The sequence below is a fragment of the Bidens hawaiensis genome, unplaced genomic scaffold, assembly GCF_021521415.1.
Source record: "Bidens hawaiensis isolate Kalapana, Puna unplaced genomic scaffold, B.hawaiensis_p1.1 tig00012479_1, whole genome shotgun sequence".
Classification (NCBI taxonomy): domain Eukaryota; kingdom Viridiplantae; phylum Streptophyta; class Magnoliopsida; order Asterales; family Asteraceae; genus Bidens; species Bidens hawaiensis.
In genome coordinates this window covers 28,346-56,106 of record NW_027492022.1, presented here as the reverse complement: position 1 = coordinate 56,106, position 27,761 = coordinate 28,346, and the positions used below count along the sequence as shown (strand labels likewise).

The 27,761-nt window shown below is 34.7% G+C and overlaps 4 protein-coding genes across 6 annotated transcripts; 2 read left to right on the top strand and 2 right to left on the bottom strand.

The window, feature by feature from the left end:
* Nucleotides 1–4,048: 4,048 nt before the first annotated feature.
* On the bottom strand, nucleotides 4,049–7,382 carry LOC143541243 (actin-7-like). 2 transcript variants are annotated; one of them, XM_077034120.1, is made up of 5 exons: nucleotides 7,309–7,382; nucleotides 6,077–6,146; nucleotides 5,544–5,937; nucleotides 4,459–5,072; nucleotides 4,049–4,369 (listed from the first exon to the last, which is right to left on the bottom strand). In XM_077034120.1, exons 2-5 carry the CDS (start codon nucleotides 6,134–6,136, stop codon nucleotides 4,304–4,306), a joined length of 1,134 nt encoding a protein of 377 aa, XP_076890235.1. In that variant the 5' UTR covers nucleotides 6,137–6,146; nucleotides 7,309–7,382; the 3' UTR covers nucleotides 4,049–4,303. The 2 variants fall into 2 exon arrangements, with proteins under 2 accessions (XP_076890235.1, XP_076890234.1); XM_077034119.1 differs by lacking the exon at nucleotides 7,309–7,382 and having other exon boundaries at nucleotides 6,077–6,178.
* A 4,237-nt stretch (nucleotides 7,383–11,619) lies between these two features.
* Nucleotides 11,620–16,076, top strand: LOC143541242 (APO protein 2, chloroplastic-like). 2 transcript variants are annotated; one of them, XM_077034116.1, is made up of 4 exons: nucleotides 11,620–11,694; nucleotides 12,033–12,172; nucleotides 13,707–14,032; nucleotides 15,099–16,076. In XM_077034116.1, exons 2-4 carry the CDS (start codon nucleotides 12,035–12,037, stop codon nucleotides 15,925–15,927), a joined length of 1,293 nt encoding a protein of 430 aa, XP_076890231.1. In that variant the 5' UTR covers nucleotides 11,620–11,694; nucleotides 12,033–12,034; the 3' UTR covers nucleotides 15,928–16,076. The 2 variants fall into 2 exon arrangements, with proteins under 2 accessions (XP_076890231.1, XP_076890232.1); XM_077034117.1 differs by having other exon boundaries at nucleotides 11,629–11,694; nucleotides 12,030–12,172.
* Nucleotides 16,077–18,416: 2,340 nt separating this feature from the next.
* Nucleotides 18,417–20,966, top strand: LOC143541246 (ubiquitin-conjugating enzyme E2 7-like). The gene is made up of 6 exons (XM_077034123.1): nucleotides 18,417–18,480; nucleotides 18,551–18,653; nucleotides 18,780–18,877; nucleotides 18,964–19,064; nucleotides 19,538–19,615; nucleotides 20,706–20,966. The coding sequence occupies exons 1-6, from the start codon at nucleotides 18,429–18,431 to the stop codon at nucleotides 20,781–20,783; spliced, it is 510 nt and encodes a 169-aa protein (XP_076890238.1). The 5' UTR covers nucleotides 18,417–18,428; the 3' UTR covers nucleotides 20,784–20,966.
* Nucleotides 20,967–26,091: 5,125 nt separating this feature from the next.
* LOC143541241 (F-box protein At1g30790-like) lies at nucleotides 26,092–27,761 on the bottom strand. Its single transcript, XM_077034115.1, has 2 exons — nucleotides 27,220–27,761; nucleotides 26,092–26,844 (listed from the first exon to the last, which is right to left on the bottom strand). Exons 1-2 carry the CDS (start codon nucleotides 27,696–27,698, stop codon nucleotides 26,175–26,177), a joined length of 1,149 nt encoding a protein of 382 aa, XP_076890230.1. The 5' UTR covers nucleotides 27,699–27,761; the 3' UTR covers nucleotides 26,092–26,174.

Below are 27,761 nucleotides of genomic sequence, written 5' to 3'. Positions count from 1 at the left end.
GAATTGAATTTTTATACTGTAATAATGATCGATGTTAATGGTACAAATATTAGTTTGTCCGTAACAATGCCATGTGACATCCATAAAAAAATGATTTCAAAAACAATACGCCCAGCGTGGGGCTCGAACCCACGACCACAAGGTTAAGAGCCTTGCGCTCTACCAACTGAGTAGACGGGTTGGCATATCTTTTTACAGAAATACCTCTATATAATTAATAGTGATTGTAGTGTATGTTTCAAGGAGTTTTGGCATATTACTAGCTGGTATGTTAATTGTCATAGTTAAAATTTAGGTTAATGATTCAAGGAGTTTGTGTTTTTGATGTGACAAGCTCGTAAACGGGAGATTTGGGTTATATACTTTCCAACCGGAAGATTAATTGGCCAACATGCGAAAATTAGTTAGCCGAAGGGTATTCAAATGCGTAAAAAGTTTTTGATTGTTTTATATCAACAACTAAAAGAAAAAAAAGCGCTTGTGGGTTAACCCAACTTAATCCAGTAATAATAGTTAGTTATTTTTACCCATTTTAATTTAATAGCATCTTCCGAGTAAGTTATTATGTTGTATGTGCTAACTTTATGTGCTCATTGTTGGTGAATTCATGTTCGTGTGTGGCTCGGTGTGGGGGACGATCAAGAACTGTTCCTTGGAATGCAAGGAATATATACAAATAATATTAATTTATGGATAATTATCTTCGAATCCTAATCGAGTAATTATGATAGGATACGTGTTAGATAACTATTGTGGAATTTAACGGTTGGGTGAATTAAGCCAATATCTGATTTGTGTTCTAATACCGAAATCAAACCTTTCACCAATTAATAGCTTTACTCGTTAATATTGTGTATTAACAACCGAATCAACATGACAAGTAATGTGAAACTTTCACGTATGAAAAGTTGAAAATATAATAGACGCCTAACAACTGAATCAACATAGCTATGATGAACGTTTTGTTATTGTATGAAAAGTTGAAAACATAATAGACACGTAAAAGGGCATTTTTGTTTATTAAAAACGAATCATCACGGAAACTAACATGAACATTCTCGATACTGGTATGAAAAGTCGAAAACTTACATAATAGACTTGCAAAAGAGTATTTTAAAAACACGAATTTTGCAAAAATGTTTGACCAAATCTAGCTTTAAAGACACGTAGCTAAAGACATGCATAATCAGCCAAAACCTAACATCATCAATTTTAGCTTTTTGAATGTTGAATGGCTCAAAACCTAACATTTAATCCATGGTTTCTTTGTTTTAAACTCAACATTTGTCATTCTTATTACATATGCCAAATCCACTTCTTATCTATTGGGTGTATTTGGTAATGGAGTAGTTGCAAACCCTTATAAGTTTAGGTATATTCAACTCAAAAAAACATTAATTTATTACTTATAATTAGTACATATAATGATATTTACAAACTTTAAGACCAAAAAGCAAGCAAAAAAAAAATGGGTTCTCCTTCCTTCCAAGAACTCAAAAAAAAAGCTTCTTTCTTTTTCAAAGAGAAGATCAAAACCGCTCGATTGGCCTTAATGGATGTCACGCCCGCACATCTGTAATATTGTGTTTTTAACGTGCGCTTTTTAAATATTTTTACGTTTATAATTTAAAATTTTATTTTTGATATTTAGATTGACTGAAGAAGCAACTGATGAAGATGCATGGCCACCCGACACACGAACGATGGGATTAATATCACGTGCGGCTTTTGAAGTCGATGATTATTGGAGAATTGTCGACATTCTTCACAAAAGGTGTTTAATCTAGTGATATTTTTGTATAAAAGTGGGTTTATTTATTATTTATGAAATGAATTTGCAAGTTTTTGATGGGTTTTTTAGGTTATGTAAGTTTGATAAAGAGAATTGGAGAGGCTCTTATAAGGCTCTTCTTTTATTGGATCATTTGCTCACACATGGCCCAAACAGAATATGGGAAGAATTTCAATGTGATAAAGTGGTTATCAAGGAGATGACTATTTTCCAACATCTTCATCAAGAAAGGTACGCATAGGGGGTTAAATGGGTCGTGTTTATGGGATAGTAGCTCGAACTAACATGAACTGAAAATTTGGCACATGCCCTAAAATCATGTCAAACACATAAACCAAACATGACATGAATTTTCACGGGTTGACACGAAGATGACATGTGTAACCTGAATACAAATTTGTAGTCTAAAGCTACAAGTTTTAGAAAAATGTGAATTTGTATAAAATAGTTACTTTTATAAACTTGATGCATATTTATCTTTTGTCCTTTATATTTTGCAAATAAAATACTTAATTGATTTAAATTATGACATAATTTTTTAAAAAAAAGATAAATTACAGAAGAAACAGGTCACCCGTGAACCCTTCGTTAGTTCAACCCCGGGCCAAAATTTTGGAACGCACCCGAATACAACATGAATTTTCACGGGTTGATACAAATGTTCTCCATTTAACCTGAATGCAAGTCTCTACTTTAAACCTACAAATATACAAAAGAAAATGTGAATTTATATATATTGATTAGGTTTTATAAAATTTATGCTTATGTATCTCGTGTATTTTTGTTTGGCATAAAAGACTTAATTAGTTTAAAAATGACAAAAAAAAACACATTTTGAAAAATTAAGTATGAAATCATAAAGGCAAACATGTGAACCCATTAGATCATTCTAAACATGACATGTTTAACTAGACGTGTTCGTGGGTTACTCCCGAAACTAACCCAAACCTGTTTAGACTAAAACTAAACCTGCGAAACTAAACCCCTATATACAGTATATGCAACTATATATTTGTAATTGAGACAACTTGAATTAATCTTTATCTAAATACAGATTCAACTGGGGATTAAGGGTAAGAGAGAAATCAGAAAGAATTTTGAAGTTGCTTGAAGAAGACCAAACTTTTTTAAAAGAAGAGCGATCTAGGGCCCGTAAGCTCACGAGTGGGATCAAAGGTTTCGGTAGCTTTACTAAAAGAAATGTTGGTAAAAGATTAGCTAAATCAAGATCACAAATGTATATCAAAAGTAGTTACAACCATGATCATCATGTCGAAGATGAAAACAATGATTTAGACTTTCTTGATCACCCTTTGACCAAGGATGAGCATCGAGACAGAGTCCCGCTCGTTTCATGACCTAGAAGATAAAAATTATCAACTATGCATGTTTCGCATACTCTTGTGGAATATAGACATGTAGCAATGAAATAGTATAGAACTATCGACACGTACTTTTGGTGTGTTTGACTTTTGAAAGTCAACCTGATTGTCTAGAATGGTGAATTAATACATGTTTGTTAAATATTTCATGCAAATTTTTTACTTCTATTTCTAGTATATGCCATGATGATGGCACAGGAAAGAAACAAACCAAGAAAGTTTCAAGATTTATGTAAATATTGAAATTGAAAATTAAGATGTTTGACTTAGAAATGTCAAAGAATCAGGATCATGCCATCCACCATCTCCATTTCAGTTCTAATAAAATATAAAGTTGGATCTGGATATCTGAGTAATAGCAGTTGTAAAGATGAAAAAGAAACAACAAATTGGCATACCTAACAACTACACAATCATGTGCCATCATTTCATTAAAGCTTTAAAGCAAAATGCAAGACTACATCATTATCCACAAAAGTTGGGAGTTCACTTTTTCATCATGTTATCTTAAAGCAATGTCACAATAATGTGTTATGGCATATTTCACTATGCTTGACTTAAGGGTAAAGATTAATCAACAAAGTAGTCATTTTTCTGATATGTAGTAATGAGATAAATATGCGGTCTTGTTGCCGCACGAATACAATTACTTACGTCTTGTTGCCACATTATGGTAAATCTACTTTTGGAACATGAAACTGTAGTAAGTGCTACACAAAATGCTGCGAACAATTTGTCATAATGAATGTTTACATGAATCAGATTCAAGTATAAGATGTTTGTACTTTCTTAACGCATGTTTATTTACTTACCATCGACCATATGGTAAACGAATATACACAACTATAACATATCTCATGGCTATAGATATTGATTTGTTCAAACATGATCATACACTCATAAAACCAACTACTTTCAACATTTTCTCAAAACACATATATATGAAGACAAAACATTTCATATAGTTTCTAAAATCGAATTAAAATAAAAGAATTGTAGAGCTTACAAGTTACAACAATCATCTTCGCGCTCACTCAATATCATTACCGCACTCTTGAAAAACATCATATATAATTATAATAACCAACACGAATAAACAAAACCAAAAGTAAACGTCGCAAGGCACAAATCAGAAACATTTCCTATGAACGATTGACGGGCCCGACTCGTCATACTCAGCCTTCGAGATCCACATCTGCATTTACAGCATATATAACAACCGGTTTTAACAATTACTCAATTTTTTACATAGATATAACAGTATTTAAGCATTAAAAAACAAACCTGTTGAAATGTGCTAAGAGATGCCAAAATTGACCCTCCAATCCAAACACTATACTTCCTCTCAGGAGGCGCAACAACCTTAATCTTCATACTACTCGGGGCTAAAGCAGTAATTTCCTTACTCATCCTATCCGCAATACCCGGAAACATGGTGGATCCACCACTAAGAACAATATTCCCATACAAATCTTTCCTAATATCCACGTCACACTTCATGATACTATTATATGTCGTCTCGTGAATACCCGCTGCTTCCATTCCAATCATTGACGGTTGGAACAAAACCTCTGGGCACCTGAACCGCTCTGCCCCAATTGTGATCACCTGCCCGTCGGGCAGCTCATAGTTTTTCTCGATTGTGGACCCCGAGTTTGCAATTTCGAGCTCTTGTTCGTAATCGAGGGCTATGTAGGCTAGTTTTTCCTTCATGTCTCTAACAATTTCCCGCTCGGCGGTTGTGGTGAACATGTACCCGCGTTCGGTTAGGATTTTCATTAACGCGTCAGTTAGGTCGCGTCCGGCTAGGTCTAGACGGAGGATTGCGTGTGGGAGGGCGTATCCTTCGTATATTGGGACTGTGTGGCTCACACCGTCCCCGGAATCCAGGACGATACCTACAGCAAAGGTGCATACGTGGTTTAAACGTTAGAAAGATAAAAAGTAATGATGTATGGAAACTGAAATAACTGATGTAACAGAAAGGGAAAATGAAAAAACCAAATAAAAACAAACGGTTTGGTTTTATGTTTTACAAAAAAATTGATTTTTCAATTTGGTTTTGTATCAAACGAAAACTGTAAAACTTCATTGAGCCGAAAATATTGATTTCTAAGTAATTTGCAAGAAACTAAAACATGATGCAAACCAACAATTTTAGGTTGTAGTGATAATCAATTAATCATTATTTAACAAAAGCGAATTCGACTCAAAGTTTCAAGCCCAAATTCATTAATTTGGGTCATTTTTTCAGCCCAAAACTTTCAAGATCAAATGGTAAAACCAAAACCGAACTGAGCCCATTGTGCCGAGTTTTACACGCCAACCCATGAACACAACACATTTAGCATCAATAATAATAAACTTACCGGTTGTTCGACCACTGGCATAAAGAGACAAAACAGCTTGTATAGCCACATACATCGCAGGGGTATTGAACGTCTCAAACATGATTTGAGTCATCTTCTCACGATTCGCTTTCGGGTTCAATGGTGCTTCGGTTAGAAGAACCGGGTGTTCTTCAGGTGCAACACGAAGCTCATTATAAAAAGTATGATGCCAAATCTTCTCCATATCATCCCAGTTGCTTACAATCCCATGTTCAATCGGGTATTTTAAGGTTAAAATACCCCTCTTTGACTGGGCCTCGTCTCCAACATATGCATCTTTTTGACCCATTCCGACCATCACACCCGTGTGTCGGGGACGGCCCACAATACTTGGGAACACGGCCCGTGGAGCATCATCACCTGCAAATCCGGCCTGTAATAAACACAATTATATTATAATTACATGTGTGCTTGAATTTTTATTATTTTTTGTAACTGTGAGAATCCGTTACAGAAAAACTCTGTGGACCCCACCAATACCCTACTAATCAATGAATCGGATATAAACATACCTTAACCATTCCAGTTCCGTTGTCGCATACGAGTGGCTGAATGTCTTCATTTTCTGCCATCTTATGTTACCTGCAGAATAAAATAAAGCATAACTCTTGATATCTTAAATTACACCAGATTTTAACAACATACCACAGCCAAATAAAAAACATAAGTAACATTCCATACAGGCTACCGATCCGTAACCAAAAATATCGAACCCAAACAAAAACCGACAGCTTGGTTTTACGTTTTCATAAAAACCGAACCAAATTTATGGATTTTCATTTCAATTTTGAATTTTATGTGATTTATAAGAATTTAGTAAATAGCGTAACCTAAATAATTAGCCCAAATGTATAATAATCAATTAATTATCGATTAACAGAACAATTAAGATCCAAACTTCATTTATTTTGGGACAGTTTTTTTTCAGCCAAGAAGTTTCAAGTATAAATGATAAAACCGAAACGAATGGTTTTCAAAACTCAAAAACCGATAATTAATTATCGGTTTCTGGTTCGGTTATAGCCAAAAACCAAACCGACCCATGCACACCCCTAATAAACAGCATCTGCTTAGCTTCAAATTTAGTTGATATTATGTTATACAAATGCAAGAATGAGAAAGTTTCGCATAGTGTAATGAGTTATAGGGGTATCAATAATACGGTAAACGAACAACCGTCCTTTCTGAAGTAAGTCAGCTAATTGTGCATACGTATAATATTCATGATCCACACTATTTACACTTTAATAAAAACAAACAAACGATTCAAGTAGCAAAGCAGTTAATTGAATTCCAAATAACCAAATAAATTAACATCGAGTTTGGAGAATCAGCACGTGTTCATTCCATTTGCCTTCGACACTTTTGGATCCCTAGCTCCCGAGGCGGTTCGCTTCTTCGCAGAGCCCGAGGAACCAAGGATTTATATTTAGTAGAATAGGCTTTGCGATTCAAAAGGGGATAGCGGCGCAGGTTGTTGCTCGCTTACCCATTATCCAGATGTAGTTCGGTTTGTGTTATATATAAAGGGATATTTAAGGTTTTAAAAAAAAATAAATTAACACAGATTATAAGCCATTTAACCTGTTGGATGATCAAACACTTCAATTTAATTTAAAAAACAGAGCATCATTTACCGGTTTACCTATTAAAACTAGAAATTACTAAAATTAAAGTTGTGAAACCGAATTATATGCAAGAATGTAGCTGTAAAAACAGTTAATTGAAGGATGATTATTATTACCTGATGAAACCCTAGAAAACAGGCTGCAATTTGGGGAGATATTAGCGGAAGTGTTTTTGATTTAATTGAAATTGTGAGAGAAGTGAGAAATGAAAGACGACTTATATGCAGAAACAGATTTGATCTGGGCCGTTGGATCTTTGGTGTACGAGGTGGGTCACACGTCTTTGTTGTCATGGGTCCCGCATCTGGATCCGGCTCTCCACTCATTTCATTTCATCACTTTACTTTTTATATTTTCTTCAATATTATTTTTAGTTTATTCAAGATGTATATTTTTTGTATAATACGATATCTAATACAATGGTTCCCATTGATTTCTTATTATTATTATTATTATTATTATTTTGAAAATATAGATTTTGGTGTTAGTTAATGGATTATGGGTAAAAGATGAATTTTTTTATTTTTATTTTGGGGTAAATGGTATTTACAGAAGGGCCTGACGTGGTGATACGTGTCAGGTTTCGTGAATGGAATTTGCAGATCCGTAAATGGTATTTGTGGAGATGTCGGACGTGCTGATGCATTTACGGATCTGCAAATCTCATTCACGAAACCTGACATGTTTCGCCATGCAAGACATTTATGTGAATGTCACTTACGGAACACCCCAAAAAAATTCTCATCATCTTTAGGCCATATGTAATGGGTGAAATCCGGCGATATGGGGCGCACCCCCCCCCCCCCCCCGGGAGATTTGTGGGGCGATAGAGGGGGGCGAGGTTTTTGTCGCCTGATTGTGTTTGGGATATATTATTATAATATGGTGTGTGTGTGTAGGGCTGTTACTTTTACTCGAAACCCGAAACCCAACCCGAAAAAACACGTACCCGAACCCGAACTAACCCGACCCAAAAAACCTGAACCCGAAAAAAGACTAACCCGAACCCGAACCGAAGTAATTCGGGTTTGGTTTATAAGTTTCGGATCAACCCAAATAAACTTTTAGTTTTGAAATTAAATATATTTTTAGGTATAATAGGCTTAGTTTTAACCCTTTGTGTCATCAAAATCTGGTCATAATCGATTGTTGTTATTACAACTATTAAAGATCGATTGTTTATTGTTAATTTATGTTTTCCGTTTATTACTAATAACAATCGTAATCGAAAAACCAAATCAGACCCGATTGAAGACATATATGGTTCGACTTAGTTTTACTTTTCTTTTGGATTGTTTTATCAAATTATGTTGGTTTATTGTTTGATTATTTGCTTACAAGCAAATAATAATATGTTGTTTTAAATTTAGCATTATAGTTTTTAAAATTTTTTGTATTTTGTTTTGTTTTCTCGGATACTTGAAACCCGATTAACCCAACCCGAAAAACTCGAACCCAAAAACCCGTGAGAGATTCGGGTTGGGTTTCGGGTTAAGATTTAAAACTTTGAAACCCGAATAACCCGACTCGAAAAACAAACCCGAAGAACACCCCTATGAGTGTGTGTGTGTGTGATATATATATGCGTGTATATATATGGGGCTACAACACCATTACACCCCATCGGATGATCCCAACATACCATCTATTTGATGAAAATGGTTTTATAAAGTTGTATACCTTGGTATACAAAATCTCAACATACCATTTATTTTATGAATGCGGCCATTCAGATTTTGACTTTGACTTGTTTATATAAAAGATCTACCGGTTTTATAAAAAGCCACATTTGTTTTATAAATATTTTCCTACCCTTGAATCCGTTAAATTATATAAACATAAGGTAACAAACCTTTGTTTGAACTTCATTTATTTCATAAGACTTTGTTTATAAATTTCCTAAAATTTTATGATTCTTTATCATATACCTACAAACATTAATCGATATTGCGTTTTATCGATGTTCCACGGTTAAACTGTGACATCGAGTGTGGACATGTTGCTTTACTTTAGATCCTAAAACTTTGACTTGTTAATCTAACATTTATTTTAAAGATACGGTTATAATATTTTTACAAAAACAATAACGTTTATTTGAAATGGGAAGTGACTAGATTGAGCTTTGATGTCCTTTGGTCGGTAGCAAAGAACTTTATGTAACTGTCATTGATAATTGCTTTTGACACTGTGTTTCATAATTTTTGGGCGGCCACAAAAACAATAATAATAATAATAATAATAACAATAATAATAATAAGTATTACTATTATTGTTATTATTATATGTATATAGTGTGAAGGTAGGCTAAAATTAAAGCGATTGTTGTTTGAGATTTAAGTCATTGGATAGGTGTTATGAATCGGACTGAAAGTTGTTCTAAATCTATGGCATGTATTTTAAGTAGAGAATGACAAGGCATAAAAATTGATAATACCTAAATGTAACATTTATATTTGGTAATACTTAATTTAAACTATGAACAACTAACACAACAAATATAAAATACTTATTTAAGCTAAATTGTGAACTAAAACACAACAAACATTCATAAGCAAACATCTTTAGCTAGCACGATATGTTGATTTCTCTCTTAAATCTTCAATATGTTGAGCATCGTAAATAAAAACACAATATGTAGAAAATTATGAAATAAAACACAAATACTGATTTTCTCTCTTGAGTCCACCTTTAATCCTCATAACACACAAGCATTAAGCAAATGTGAAAGAGGAGAACAATATATCGAACATCATAAATCAAATTTTTCAAGCAAAAAATATAGGCATACGTGGTTTATAAGAATATGTAGAAGCATGATAGTTTGTCGTTTAAAATAAATAAATAATAGGTATGAATATATGATGTCATAATTTTTTTTATAATTTAAATCAAGTTATTATTGAGAAAATTGTTAAAATAAAATAGCATTTTATTGTTGATATTTAAAAGAAAAAACTGCTTACAGGCTGGTAGTGAGAAAACCTTTTTCTTTCTCCAATCTCATAGTTGTCAATCTTGCCTTTATGTCCAAGGAGGCATGTTCATCATTTCCCCACCTTCATCTCATGACACCCACAACCTTTATATAATTCATAGTATATCCTTATAATTATATTAATAAAAAATGATATATCAAACGATAGTTTCAAATTAAACAGGAAAAAAAACCTGAAAATATTTTTGAAGTCTTGTCAACTTTTGTTGTAACAAAATTGGTTGCATATCAATGAAACTATATATTTTGCCAAAATGAGTTATTCTTACTATATCATAACATATCCAATATCTAATATATATAATAAACAATTTTAGTAATGCAGAATTTAGATTGAGGCAATACGCACACCACTTAGTTCGCTAATCGCAACCCATGTTGAAGGTTAAATGGCCATATAGATAGGTGCAAACATGGTTAAACGACCATGTAAAATATTTTATGCATGGTTAGAAGGCCACATAGAAGTTTTAGGGATAGTTAAACGGTTGTATAGTGTGTTTAGGCACGTTTAAATGAACTTAAGTACTTTAGGCATGGTTTAACAGCCAATAGGTTGAATCAGCATAACCGATATGACTTATATGGCAATAGAGGTATACATTCCATAAACCCTCCTTTTTAAAAGTGTATGTATAACACCCTAGATTTATGTTTCCAGTTAATAAACATTAGGCGGTACTCATAACATCGATTTTGATCAGTTTTCTTTATATTTATGGAATTGGGATACAACAAATACTCGTCTTACTTATAAATATTAAAATTTCAACGATTGTTTCAATTTAATTAGAATTTAAAATAAACTAGTTTAGTGTTTGGATGCTAGTGATGTCCAAAGGTGGGAAGGATTACTCACTAACATGAGGTTCCTGTCCAGGTAGTCTCAAGTTTGAATCCGCTCATATGCACGTTCTGAAAAGAGACAACACTAATGTAACTCTATAAAAGGGTTTCGAACTCGGACAGGGTGGATTGTATACATGTGTTAAGCCTTTTAGAGTCCCCAACAACCAGTTGCACTTGATCATTCAATTCTTTATTAAGTATTTGGATGAGTGGGAGTTACATCCATATTAACCATAATAATAAATAAGCCTTGGATCCAAATGTAACTTCTTTGAATTGCCACCTAGTAGCATATTATCACATATATGTTTTACACAAATCTTGTATCAAATTCCAAACTTTGATAGATGATTTACATGACGATATAAGATGATCAAACCGACTAATGCTATAGGTAGTTAGCTAGTTTCACTATAGTCCCCAAGTTATCATGGTAAGCAGCTTCCCTTTAACTTAATAGTTCAAGGGTTCAAATCCTGCAATACACGTATACAGATTAGAAACCCGTTAAAAAAAAAAAAAAAAAAGCGACAAGACCACATTACCCCTATCCTTTTATCAACTCCGACCATCGATAGGTTTCAACTTTCAAGGCTTCCATCGGCTATTGCCGTGTGCCCGACATCTTATACTATACTACTTCTCGATACATCTCCTGGTACGTTCAGTAATTTATGAATGATTCTTTCCATTTTCTTCAATTATAGTTCGGTTTGCAACTCTTAACGTCAATTGTTTACAAAACCAACTATTTTTCTGGAATTTGATAGGGGTATAAGATATACACCTTTCGTTCTTTTTCTGCCCACCAAGTGTTCGACGAAACTCCCAAATGACATTTGAACAGCTTATGTGTTCAATTGCGTGCGTATTTTTTTACTTATCCACTAGTAATCGTTTGTGTGGGCTAAATTTTTCTCAAATTGTATTCATGTAACACAATATGTTTTGTATATGTATAGGTTTTGATTTTGATTTGCATACTTTTTATAGCAGGTATGAGTTCCAATTTGATTTCTCTTGAATTGAGAACCACAACCACTTCATTCTTATGTAAACAAAGATTTTTACCTCCCAAAGTTGGCATTTTGAGATTCAATTCATGTCCGGACCGGGAGTTCTTTGATACGTTAAAGGTTTGTTGATTGACATTTTGCGGTGCGCACATATGATGTATATATGTGTGAACCCTCGGGTGGGCCAAAGTGAAATTGCACTAATTTTGACGTTATTTTACTAATCTCGTGAAAATAACGTTAAAAGTGACGGACGGTTAATTAGGCATCATGTAGTGGCGTTGATAGCTGAAAGATAAGGGTACATGCACCGATCAGCCGGTGTCCCGATGATTGAGTGCTATGTGCCTTATGTCCAAGGCTTGATGCAAAACTACTATCGAGCCGGGGGTCTCACCGGAAGCAGCCTCTCTATCCCTATGGGGTAGAGGTAAGGCTGCCTACATCTTACCCTCCTCAGACCCTACCATAGCTTTGCTATTGGTGGGATATACTGAGTACGATGATGATGATGATGCATTAGCATTTGGTTTGACCTAACTTGTAGATAGGGGTGCTAAACGGGTCGTGTTCAGGGGTGGCGGGTTTAACCAAAAATGACCCGAACATGGGAATGATGTTAGACACGTGAACTTGAACGCAACACACGTATTCGTGGGTTGACCTGAAAGATACTAAGTTATATAAGACTGTTACTTTATAAATATAAAATCTTATGTTAATTTTCTTTGAGTTTAAATTTTGCGTAACATAACCAATTTAATTTATACAGAAAACACATTTTAAAAGAAAATAAAAAATAAAATAGAAATGGGTTGAACGGGCCAACCTGCAAATGCACCGGGCTGACCTTAACACGACTCGTGTAGCTGAAAGGGGTTACATGTTCAACTTGAAACTGACCTGAACATCAATACCAAACCGGCAAACCCAAACCCCATACTTGTAGAGATAGGTCGGTTTGGGGCTCAAATAAAACCAAAAACTGAATTTTCGGTTTTTGAGTTTTTTAAAACAGTTCAGTTTCCATTTTTCGATTTTTAGTTTGGGTTTAGTTAGGTTTTGCCATTTAGGCTTGAAAATTTTGGCCCGAAAAAAGTTTTGGCCAAATTTAATAAGTTTGGGCCAAAGTTTTTTTGTTAGTTAATAGTTAATTTGTTATTATACATTTAGGCTAAAATATTTGGGTTACACCGAATATTAAATTAGTAATATTGTTGTTATTATTATTATTATTGTTATTATTATTATTATTAATTACTTAAAGTTCAAAATAAAAAATGAAAATTTATAAGTTCGGGTAGGTTTTTTCAGTTTTAATTACACACAAATTCGAAACCGAACCACAAGTTTGGTTTAGTTTTTCCAAAAACATAAAACCAAACTGTTTGTTTTTGTTTTGTTTTGTTTTGTTTATTTTTTGGTTTCATGCACACCCTAGAGCATAGTCACATACCCTTAAGTAGGCCTGCCTCAATCCCTTGGGCCAGCCCAGCTAGGGGTATACTCTACAGTTGCAAACTAACTGTTTTTTTTTTTTTTCAAAATGCTAAAAATAGCACCATGGTTTGTTAAGATGAACCTATTTGCTTAATTTATGGATTGGCCTCTCTAAGTGAACCAAACTGATGATAATTGGAATGTTTTGTTATAGTTTAGCGGCAAGAATTCTAGAAACCAATGCAGGCAACAATCATTGGTGATTAATTGCAATAATAACCCTCAAAATGTTGATTTGCCACGTCGCTATTCCAAGAAAGAAAAGAAGCCGTTTCCTGTACCCATTTTGGAGCTCCGGCGAGCGGCCCGAGAAAGAATGAAAAGCAGAAAAAGTCAACCCAAAAGACCTGCGCCACCTCCAAAAAATGGGTTGCTGGTTCAAAAGATGATTCCTCTTGCATATGCCGTGTTGAATGCACGAACAAGATTGATTAATAGTCTTAAAAGGCTACTAAAAGTAGTTCCTGTACAAGCCTGCAAGTAAGTTTGTTTGTTCGAATCCTAATTGATTGCTAGTTTTACCATTGGTTCGGGCTATATTTTCCAAGGTGATGACAGTTTGACCCATTTAGTTGGGAATGGGTCGGCTTGGGTTATGTTTTTACTCAAACGAGTCAAATGAGTAAAATTTAGCTTAAAAGGAATGGATGTAAGAGTTGCACAAAGTGTGTTGCTAATGTATATACCTTTTCTATGCCATTTAATTAGAAAAAAAAGTAGATTATTATTCAGATATTATAATTTTTATAGTCATATGTGAGAATAATTAGTTATAGCAAGTTATAGATATAGGAAAAATGATAATGTGAGCCATTGCAACTGTCATGTTTCATGTTTAACACAAAAAAAATGACCCATTACTTAGGGTCAGGGATGTAAACGAGCCGAGCCGAGCCGAGCCCAAGCTTGGCTCGTTTAACTTATGAGAGCTCAAGCTCAGCTCATATTTACTTCTTAAATTTCTAATTTTTTTTATATATTATAACTTTTTTATATATACTTAATAATTATTTTTATATGTATTGATAATTATTATTTTTATTAAAAAATAATAAAATTGTTTAGGTACTTTTATCGTATTTTTATACGTATAACTATATAAGTAATAGGCCCGCGAGCCTACTTGATCTTGATAAGGGAAGCTTAGCTTGTTTACTAAACGGACTTATTAGGTTCGAGCTCGAGCTCGGGCTCGTTTAAGCTCGGCTCGATTTGAGCTTTTAGCGAGCCTATCTTGAGTAGTTCACAAGTGGCTTGGCTTGTTTACTCCCCTACCATTACACAAGCCACATATTTTGCCACCTCTAATTGATAAATCGAAACATCATTTTTTTGGGCGAAGTTGAGCAGTTTAAATGGGTCGATGGTGGCCTGAAATGAGATTAAATGCGAATATTGCTTTATTAAATAAAAAGATTAGATTAGTATTTTCATTATATGGTTGTGTGTTCATATTTTACCTGTTTTAAGTTTTTAACCACCCATTATGTATCCTCTACTCTACACCCATTGTGAAAAAACGTATATGTGACTTGTTTTTTCACAGGTATTGTAATGAAATTCATGTAGGCCCTGTGGGCCACCCGTTTAGATCATGTCAAGGCCCAAATTCCTCAACCCGAAAAGGAAAACACGAGTGGGTAGATGCGGTTATAGACGACATAATAGTCCAAGTCGAAGCCTATCATCTATATGACCGTTTAGGAAAACGCATCCCACACGAAGAACGATTCTCCGTCCCTCGAATCCCAGCCCTAACCGAACTATGCATCCAAGCCGGAGTCGACATACCCGAATTCCCAACAAAACGACGAAGAAAACCCATAATCCGAATAAGTAAAAGTGAGTTCATCGATGCAGACGAAAGTGAATTACCTGATTTACCCCCACAAGATCCAAAACCCGTTTTATTAGCCGAAATACCTGATTCAGAAATCATTATTCCAAAAGAAGAAGAAGTAGTTTTACTTGCGGAGGAAACATTACGAGCGTGGGAGAAAATGAGAAGTGGGGCCCAGAGATTGATGAAGATGTACCCTGTGAGGGTTTGTGGGTACTGCCCTGAGGTGCATGTAGGCCCCACAGGGCATAAAGCGCAGAATTGCGGGGCCTTCAAGCACCAACAGAGGAATGGGCAGCACGGGTGGCAGGCGGCGGTGCTTGATGATTTGATACCACCGAGGTATGTGTGGCATGTTCCAAATTTGGAGGAACCGGAGTTGCAGAAGGAATTGAGGGCGTTTTATGGGCAGGCCCCGGCGGTGGTGGAGATTTGTGTTCAAGGTGGTGCTGCTGTGCCGGAACAGTATAAGCCTACTATGAGGTTGGATGTTGGGATTCCTAGTAGTGTTAGGGAAGCAGAGATGGTGGTTTGAGTTTATTGTATGCTTTGTAATGTATTGTTGATAATTATAATTTGCATGTGACTATTTTCCATGTTATATGCAGTGATACTCATTTCGGAACCAATGGTATGATGGGAATTGAGAAATACGAGAACAATTTTAATCGCTCTGTTTTATTATTGAACTTGTTAATGTAGATTATAAGCCGTTTTAACCTAGAATGCGTGTAGTAAGCTTTGTTTAAAGTATAAACTTGAAGAGTTAGAATACAGTAACATGGAATAGTAAATGAAACAATGAAATCAAAATAAGTTAATTTATTGTTTACTGATAATTTAAGTATGTAACTAGTTTCGTTTATAACACAAACATTGATTTGAATTAGTTTCTTATATGAAAACATTATATTCCTGAATCCTGATTATGTCAGATGTTAATTAACTCAAATTTGATTATGGTTAGTATTCAGTAATCTCCATAGTCACATTCAAAAACCCCTTCAAGTCTTTGCCATACCTTGAAAATAAAATAAATCAAAACAAACATTATTTTATTCTTTTTTCTAAACTGAAATAATGAACAAGTTATATTCCTGATTAACAATCATTAAATCATACAATCCATATTAAACGTGAACTTCATAGTGGATTAATGTCCCTCAAGTTGATAAAAAAAAAGTTCGAAAATTAATTTATTAAGTTCAAATAGCACGATTAACCATTTTTTTATATTTAAAATACATCTTATAGTTTTACTTAATCACATACTATCTATAAATATGCTGCTCAAATGTCAACAATTTTTGGTTTACAATTTAAAATTATCACAAATTGATTTGTTGACTATAGCGAAATCATAGAAGAAAAAAACAGATCAACAAACCTAACTGGTTAATTCATAACTACTCAACTTTTAATAATAATATTGCCATTGATCACAACTTCTATGTTAGCTATCTAACAAATTGTCTTGACTATGAAGGTGGGTCTCACCAGTAGGAAAAGGAAAAAAAAGGCTTTCAACGTTAAGGAGGTGGCCGGCATATAATGGTTCATGATATCCTATAGCAAATTAGCAACAACCCAAGGTAAAACCAACCATTAATATCACGACACGATTTAAAGCTTTAATTTTCTTATAATCTTTGACCTTTGATTATTAATCCAGACATATTCTACAGTACAAAACAAGATTTTAAATCAACCTTTAATGGTATGAATTTGAATATAGCTTATGTTTAAGATAAGAGAGAACAATAATAAGTTAATTAAACAATGTTGAAATAATTTAGAGATTTTTACATGTATCCATTTATTTGTACGATCCAACTATAAAAGTAATTCACATGGATAGCGTCTCATAAGACTTTAATTTCATAGCAACACAATATGAAAAGAGGAAATGAAATGTATCTTAAGAAATGAAATTTATCTATAATTCATAACAATAATTTTAATAAAAGTTTTAAATATAAAAGGCAAATTAGATTTTATAATCCCAACTTAAATAATATTTGTGGATGTATTTTCTAATGTGGTGTAGTGGTAAGAATCCCGAGTTTCTCAACGGAGACTCAGGTTCAAACCCCACTAACAATACTTTGGAGGGGGCATGAGTGGCTCAATGAAGGAAGACCTGAGATCTTTGTAATATTCAGTTCGATCCTGAGAGCGTCCGGGTTTTACCACCACTGGGTCTTCTGACGGTGAGTTTTCCCCGAAATTGAAGATAACTTGGAGGCGCTTAAAGGCTCCGTACGGTTGGTTCGGGCAGCTGGCGATGATCTTTTGTCATTGGGTCACCCCATACGGAGTACCTAGGCAATTCTATGTTTGTTGGTCGTTCAAAAAATAAAATAAAATAAAATAAAAAATAACATTTGTTGATAATAATCCCAACTTAAATAAACTTAACGGCGTTAAGTTTTTCCAAACTTTAAACTGATGTTTTAGGGATTTTGATCGAAACACGGATATGAGTCGACTGATATAAACCTTATCTCGAAACGGTGATTCAAACGACTTTATTTTTGTTAATTGAAAGTTCACACACCTGAATCAAAGTAATGTTTCGTCGTTTGTAGCACATTGGGCTAAGTTTACATCAATCGACTCAAATATTTCTTTTGATTAAAAACTCTAAAACATCAGTTTGAAATGTTTAGTTTTTCTTTAAAATTTAGAACCAATAAAAGTAGATTTATTAAAATTTAGAACCACCATCATTAATATTCTGAATTGGAAGTATTAATAACCAATAACATTATAGATATTCTTAACATCCAATTTTCCAATATAAAATAAAGTTTATCTTATAGAATGTTGGTTACGTAATAAATATATTTATAAACTTATGAACTCTATTATGCTTCACCTATAATTTAGCAACGTAGGAGTAAAAACAGTGAAAGTACTAATTAAGTTTGGAACATAGATACAGGCTATATCTTGTTGATTCTTCCTTCTTTTTATTTATTTACATCTCAATCTTACCTTCAATTCAATCCATACATTAAGCAATTCATCAAATCCATGGCGTCCAATTCATCTCAAGCAAGTCTCCTCCTTCAAAAACAGCTCAAAGGTCTCTTTTTTACTTTCCTTTTCATTACAATTTCTTCATCATCATATTATTATTATTATTTAATTTCCAGATCTCTGTAAAAACCCTGTTGATGGATTCTCCGCGGGTCTCGTCGACGAAGGCAACCTATTCGAATGGAGCGTCACTATTATCGGACCACCTGATACGTTATATTATTATTATTATTATTATTATTATTATTATTATGTTGTTGTTGTTGATCAATTATTGAATTATAGGATCCGTTGACTATTTATTTATTTAGTGATTTGACTTGGGTTTAATTAATAATGTTGCAGTGAAGGTGGTTTCTTTAATGCTATTATGACTTTTCCTCAAAATTACCCTAATAGCCCTCCAACTGTCAGGTTTACTTCTGAGATTTGGCATCCTAATGGTTAGTTACTTAGTTAATTAGTTAGTTACTATTAAAGCATTTGTATTCTTTGACTTGATTTTTTTAAGTTTTTTGGTGTTTTGTAGTTTATACTGATGGTAAGGTTTGTATATCGATTCTTCATCCTCCTGGTGATGATCCTAACGGTTATGAGCTTGCGAGTGAGCGTTGGACGCCTGTACATACGGTGTGATATTATTTCAATATTCATGGTTGTAAGTAGAGCAACGCCTCTCCTTGGTTTAAAAAGAGCGCGCTTGAGTTATTTGTACGAATAAACAAAAAAATTATGAAAGGTTTACTTGATAAACAAGTTGATTTAATGATATGTAAAACAAACGAGACAGACGTTGAGTTATAGATACGATTATTTGTTGTACATAGACGCGTGCCTTGCACCTCGGCTTTTGGGATAAAATGTTTCTGATTGCCTCCCGCTGTTTTAAACCAAGCATCATCCATACATGAAGCTATCGCCTCCGTTTTATATAACCTAGATAGAAAACCAATTTAACTGCTAATGTACTCCTAGAAGTTTCACGTCGTCATCTTCATAAAAGTTTATGAAGGATGATTTCATTTAGAAATTATGACAATTTGAATCTTATTTGTCATCTTTTAGTTTAGTTTTTTTTAATTCAAATTTATTTTATATAACAGGTTGAAAGCATAGTGTTGAGCATTATTTCAATGCTTTCAAGTCCCAACGATGAATCCCCTGCGAATGTCGAAGCTGCGGTAACAACCACATTTTTCTATCGTTCCTTGATTTATGTTATCACAAGAGGGTCTGTTGTTCGTGTTCGTTCATTAAGAAAATAAACATGCTAGTGTTCATTAATTTACGTTCGTTCGTTGACAGTATAAACAAATGAACATAATTGAACATAGATGAACCAAGGTAGCTGAGCTAAATCAAGTAAGTGTGAACAACAATATGTCGGGCCAATAATTTATTAAAACTAGATTAAATTGTAATAAGCCTAAAAAATTTAAAAGAATATGAACAAACTTAAACACACGCAAATAAACAAACAAACATAAATGAACATAAACAAACATCATCATCATCATCATCATCGTACTCAGTATATCCCACCAATAGCAAAGCTATAGTAGGGTCTGAGGAGGGTAAGATGTAGACAGCCTTACCTCTACCCCATAAGGATAGAGAGGCTGCTTCCGGTGAGACCCCCGGCTCGATAGTAGTTTTGCATCAAGCCTTGGACATAAGGCACATAGCACTCAATCATCGGGACACCGGCTGATCGGTGCATGTACCCTTGTCTTTCGGCTATCAACGCCACTACATGATGCCTGATTAACCGTCCGTCACTTTTAACGTTATTTTCACGAGATTAGTAAAATAACGTCAAAATTAGTGCAATTTCACTTTTGCCCACCCGAGGGTTCACACATATATACATCATATGTGCGCACCGCAAACAGGGCTAGAACATAAACAAACATAACGGATTTAAATATTTTTTTTTAACAGCACATAACGGATTTAAATGATTGAACGTTCATGAACAAAAATGAACAAACCAGACATGTTGATGTTCGTTAGTTTAACTAAGTGAACCAAAAAATTTGTTCATGTGCGTTTACATGCCTAATGTTAACCTTGGCAAAACGGGCGGGGAGTCAGACAGGCTAACGGGTCAAAGCTGGATCGGGTCAGAATGTCATTTAAAGAATATATAAATTGAATAAGGGTCAAAACAACATCTGACCGAAATAAGCTCAGTTGAAATGGGCTTTTTTAGGTTTAAGATATTAAATCTTTTAGTTCAAAAGTAAAAGCGGGATTTTGGTGTGATTGCAGAAACAATGGAGAGAAAGAAGAGATGAATTCAGGAAGAAAGTGGGGCGATGCGTAAGGAAATCGCAAGAATTCGTGTAAAGGCGCTGCTCATATACATGATTTGGAAACTGGTGTGACAAGCACTAGTTGTAGAATCAACATTGACAGTGCCATTGTTATTCTTTTTGGTTTTATTTTGTGGTTTTTTGATTCCTTATTTTCCTAAAATTAAATTAAATGAAATAGTTGGTTTGTTTGTTTAGTTGTTTTTCAGTGAAGTTATATTCCTTTCGTTTCGGATTTGTATGGTTAACTAGAAAGCAGTCCCCGCGCGTTGCGGCGCGGTTGACATTACCTTTGACCAACATTAAGCTAGTACAATAAAGATTATCGTTTAAGTTACTCTTGCAACATAAGTGGATCATCAATTTGTTATACAGATAGGTTGGGGGAAAACATTAATCATCAAGCGATATATCACTCATCTATATCAAAGTCAAAATTTAGTCACTATAGTTAGAAGAAACAACTGAGAATTAGTATTTAAAGCAACAAAAAAAAAGTCGTACAATAAGCAGTTGTTGAAATTGCCTAGCTGCTATGAAGAAGGAGAGATTCATCATGAAATCATCAATTCTATCAAACTTGACTTGTTTGGGTCATTTCATCAAACACTCGGTGTGCTATATTTTTATATATATGCAATACGCTTAATTTGACATTTGATGCATACAAATTTCATATACAGTGATGAAATTCATGGGTTTCTATATAAACGTTACTTAACTCCAAATCACTTGTACCTGACATCAAGTTTCACTAATTTGACGGAATTCATAGAAACTCATATACCCACTTCAAACCTAAAATCCAGATTAAACATAATAGTGTTCTCTGTTTATTTCATACACACGTGTATGGTGATTACCAACCATATGTCATATATTGCATATTTATTAACCAAACTGAAGAGGTAGGTCCCAGCAGAGCCCAGTTGGACCCGCAAGACTCACCTTGAAGAGAGACGTCTGCGCAGAAACCAACTGGATCCGCAGGACCCACCATGCTCAGAGACGTGACGTCCTTACGCGCAGTACGCAAGCTGTTCCCGCAGGAAATGCCTCCCAATGGTGAAGTACTCCGCCTGTTCCCGCAGCTGCGGATACAAGCCATCAGGGAAGGCCACCCGCGCAGCAAGGCTACACACACAAGGCACTTAGCTCTCAATAATTCAGTTGTCACCTGAAGGAATGAGCAAAGCCGGGAGCAATCCCGCACAAAGGCGGGAGGGGGAATACTCCCGCCCAAATAAGCCAGTCCGTACGATACGGGAAGATCTTCTGTACTGTACCTGACGAGGTATGGGCAAAAGATCTGACCAAAGATACGACAGCTTATTGACAACAGTATGGCGAGCAGCATGCTCTTGTATTGTATGTCACTATTAGCCGCTGTCTACTCACCAACTCCTGTCATACCACGTGCATAGCCGGCAGTTGGTGGAAAAGGAATAGTACACAGCAGGCCTGGTCACTGTCAGCCGCTGCCTACCCACCAACTACCAGCAGGGCACGTGCGTAGGCCACAGTTGGTAGAACAGGAATACTATTCAGCCGGCCACACCTTCTTGGAAACCTACCTTCGGCTATAAATACCCCAAATGGTATGATCATCTCATCTTATCACATTATCATCATATACTATCTCGTATTACATATTATACCTGATATCTGCTCTAGCAATCTCTTAATATACATTTATATTCAAGAGCAATCTAGTCTGATTCTCACGCCGGAGGGTGGTCACAAGGAGGAACCCCCCCCCCTTCTCAGTGACGAGCTCACGGTGTCTGTTTTGCAGGTTATCAGAAGAACCATCTTTGCCGGATCTAACCCCTCGTGGGAAACATCTATCTAACCCCCAGGTTATCCGTAATCTGCCCGGGATCCGGTTAGTGTTTCTTCACAAACATACTATTTTTCTCAAATTTGAAAGTTCTAGGTTACACACTTACTCGATCTTGTGTCTTGGTTAAGAAGGCTTGATGGAGATTGTAAAGTGGTCATCAATTTCAAGAGACCAAAGGGTAGAAGCGGTGGGAAGATTGTGGAAGTTGTGGTCTGGAAAATATAAGTGAGAGTGCATGGAAACAAATGCACAAAGCATGAAGCATTATGTACAACAATCAATGCAACAGAAAGTTGCAAATTGTATATATATATAATATAATTGGTTATGCTATTCCCATTTACAGAATCTAAACCACTGCTAACTAAATAAATTATAAATTTAAAGAACAGTTGATTTGACTCTTTAACAAAGCAGCCTTGGAAACACAAGAACCGAATAATTTTAAAATCTAAAAGGATTTTGCATAAAAGTGGGTAAAATAAAATAAGTTTTATGTTTTATAGATATCTTAATATTACACATTTACACAATCTGTTTGTGGACATGAGAGAAAGTAAAGCGTGTTTTGAACGTATTGATTTTGGATGAAGGAGAAATTTAAGGTTAATTAGGCTTCGGTAATCCTACAATGAGTGACCTGACCTCTTTGAAAGTCTCGACCCAGGCTATAGAACAAGTTGAGAATTGTCAATGGACAAAGCATAGAATTTTGTAGTATCAATTTTGTAGTATCAATGAGTCCTCAGGGTGCTTGAAACGCTTTAGACGAATCCAACATCTCTAATGAGAATTGGAGCAGACTTTATCGTTAATAATGGAAATGTTTGTAACGCCAAAATCTCATGTCAATCTTGACATGGGAGATGGCAGAGCTCATAAGTAATGGCTATGATCATGTGAGGGTAATTCAACAATGATTGATCTCGTGTGACCTATCTAATCGGTAGCGGATTTTAGTTGTAATTAACGTTTTAATTTTGTTTTATCATAGTCTATGGTTCTTTATACCTAATTATTTTGTAATGGCCCAAATCTTACAATGTAACAAAAATTCCTACAAACGAATTGAAATGATAAGCTCTTGTAAATACATCCAACAACTTTAACTGATAAATTAACTGCCCACTTCCTATTAACTACTTGATAGAGTAAATATAATATATATAACATACAATCAATCTTCATCATTCAATAAAAATTGATTTTGCGTACAAGCCATTTTAACACAAAATTGAGTAAAAGAATCTTAATTTTTACAAGACAATAAAAATTTTAAAAAGTGATATGCAAAACTTGATCCAGAATGCATGTGCAATCAAATTTGAAAAAAAAATGCCAAAATTTAAAACATATATGAGGGTGCTGGGATTCGAGCCCAGGTAACCACGGCCACAACATGGAATTCTTACCACTAAACTACAGCCATATTGATGTTTTAATATATTAATTTTATTACCTATATATGCTACGACAATGCGTTTGGTTAAACATAATATCAAAAAATTGGTCATTCACACGATCAACAGCCAGCAAACTAGAATACGAAGTTGGCAATTCTAATTACAGGATTCATAATCCAGTACATGTATGATCACTGAAAACATAACAATGGCAATTCTATTTAAAATTTACAAAAGCTTGCAAAAAACAAAACTAAGTTGTACTTATACAACTCCTTCAGTTTTTTATAAAACACCGCATTGAATCGGAATTATGTTATTGAGGATGTCGATCTGATGCTGATAATGGAAGGGCTCGTTTCTTTTCAAATAACCTTATGTTAATTTTCAAATTATTTAGTTAGGGTGATTCGGCTATCTTTTCGGTTATGTGATGTAGGATTAGTTTTTGATCGTTAGGAATCTGCTCATATTTTGTACCTTTTGCGTTTTAGTATATGGGATTTTATTCGGTATGGTGAAACATAATATTGAAGAATGAAGATGTTAAATTCGGTTTTGTGGTGAAGTGGGCTTTTAAATAAAATCTGGTCTCTTTTTATTTTATTTTATTTGTTAGGGAAGCCCAAGACCCAAAGTTGTTGGATAAAGGAATTCGGTTCTGTGGTGAAGTTGGCTTTTATTTTAATACCATTGAAACGTGACACAAAGTGATTATTGTCGACTGAAATCAAGTTAGACTAGTGAAAAGTGAAAACTGTGAAATGGTGAAGTATAATAAGCATAAGCAAACTATTTAACGTGGTTACTTAGACAACTTACGATGATCATAAACAGTATAGATGTTTAGCCGGATTTAACTCACTTAGACATCTTTTCAATCATGAAATTAATATATAAGACTTGGTTATAACCCGAACCCTTTTAACTTAAACTTATTGAACATTGCATTTAAGTAATGTCGTGTTAATATGTTATGTCATATATTACCAACTCTAAAATCATTGAGATGTCGAAGGAGGATCAAGAACTAATACCGAATCACTGAAATACATCAATAACCGGAGATCTTTTGTTCACGGAAGCTTTAAAACCTAAAATTTTATGCAAATAATATCCAGTATAAAATATCAAGTCCCTCTCAACAATTAATCCCACCGTATTTTTAGGTATGTAAAACTTAGAGATAGTGACAATTAATAAAAAAAATAGAGAAACTAATAAAACAATCATGCAACTAAAAGAAACATTCAAATTAAAATACTCCCTATAAGTCTTTGTCCCACATTTCATGCATCATGTTCCACATATTTTGGGTCGGATTTGGGTATGGATCTAGACTAGGTTTTTCAATTATTACCTATAAGGTCTCTCGTGTTAGGGAACACTACCATTTTAGAGGCTCAAAGTTGATATTGAATATGAGAGCCCTTTCTTAACAACATTGTTTTGCTTTTGTTTGCAAATTGCGGTTTAGAAAATCTTAAGACAACTTTTTCTCTTTTAATTTTCAATTGAAGAAATTTATGAATAGTTATATATAAACAAAAACACATATAAATAAGAACCGATATAGAACACTAACTTACCCGATGAAAAAACATATACTTCTTTTGATTTTAAAATAGTGATTCTTTAAAACCTTTATTTTTGTTCTTTTAGGTGTTTCTAAACCTAATTCAACATATTATATGCTACAACTTCGTTGGGTCTTAGCAACCAAGCTCACGTGTGTAGCTTGACTTCAGCTTATAACCATTATGCATCTTCTCTTTATATAACATCAGTTTCTTACAAAAATAACAATAAATTAGAAAAATAGTTATGAAACTTAATTCACAATTTCATATTTTAAGTAGTGTGGTTAGTGGCGGATGTAGTATACAAGCAGGGGTATATTACGAGATGCCTCTTAACCTTCTTAACGAAATGCAAAATTAATTCAGTTTTTTTTTGTATTTGCTTTATATATCAGATACCCTTGAATAAATATTAACATAGATTTAGGTCTAATTTTTTTTATTTTTAAATAACCCTGAATTTTTCTACCACATCTGTCACATATTGCGATTTAGCATCAAATAGTGAATGACACGTATCTTAAAAGGGTTATAAAATATCTCTAAAAACTTTTATAATATCTCTAAGTCATAAAGTAAAACATGTACCATCGGACCACCTAAGACAAAGACATAATACTTTCCACATGTTCGTTCACACTCGTAACATTCATGAAAACATGTCCGAACTTAAACTCAAAATCCGTCAGCCCACAAATCCCCACCTTCTTCACTTCATTCTTCTTAACATCATACAAGTACACAAAAAACGGACTCACCAAACTCTTCTCCGCAAATATCAACTCGCCGGAAAATGTGGTCCCCGCGAGCTTACACCTCCGGCGATCTTTTATCTCACTATACATCACCGGAATTTCTACACGCTTCTTAACCCACGTCTTGTTCATTAATATCCACATCAGAAAAACATTACCTTGATGGTCAACGATGGTCAAACGTCCATCATGTTCCATTAGAACACTTTCTTCCGATTCCAAAATCGCATTATCGGGCATCTCGATTAACTGGAATTCTTCACGATCAAGGTCGAAAGCGACCATGACGGGTTTATCTAAAGCTAACATACTCGGAAAAGCCCTAAAATAGACCTGTCCATTAATACACACGCTCTCGTTAAATGGGAAGAACAGCGGGCCGCCGGTGATTCTTCGCCACTTGTTGGAGCGGGACCCGATGGTGAAAATTCGGTGCTCCACGATTATCTCATCGTTTTCGTGACATGTGATCCAGCTGTCCAGCACCTTGTGTGCGTTGGACACTGGGTCATACCTGTCAAATAAAAGATATTAGTTATGATTTAGATTATTATCTTTAGCATAAGACTATGTATAATGGTTTAATTAAAAAAAAGTGAAAACTTGAGTGCCATGTATTCACAAGTGCTATGACAATTTTCAATTAAAAACATATTTGTCTAACAATTTTCAATTAAAAACATATTTGTCTAACTAATATCAACTAATAACGCAATTATAATTTACTGTTTTATTGATATAGAAATATGAATGCGTGAATATAATTGGTTGGAAAAAAGCTAAGGTCTTTTGCACCATTTATAGTATTAATATTATTCTCTTTATACTCTTATATTAGTATTTAACTATTTATACTCTTATAAATAGTTTGATCAATAATAAGCAATACCCGAAGACGTTTGTACGGTGATGTGTACACGCTGGCGACGACGCGTTCATCTCCGGTTGCGTCCATGGAAGCTTAACGAATTTACGAGTGGAAGGATTGCAAACACACATGGATCCTAAATTGAAGCAAATCAGCCCGTTAACCGACTGCGAGACAAACGGGTGGGCGAACCCGGGGATAGTAAGGACATGGGTCGGGTTTGGAACAGATTTCGTTTCGTTAGACGGAATTGTGACCGAGAAGATTGTACGTTCGGAATTGAAGCGGTTGATGAAGGTGAGAACGAGGGTGGTGGAAGCTCCGGCAGTGGCGGAGTGGGAGAAGTGGGATTTGGAGAATGATGGGTGGATGATGGTGGAGTTCCATCGAGTCGAAACGGACCGGAACCGGGTTAAGGATTTTACGGGGAGTCGTTGGAGGATTTCGGATATGAGATCATGGGGAATGGATACGGGTCGGGTGTTATCTTCTACGTCCATTGTTTTTGGATGATGTTCCAAGTGTATGGGTGGAGTGTTGATATAAATAGCAAGTAGGGGCCA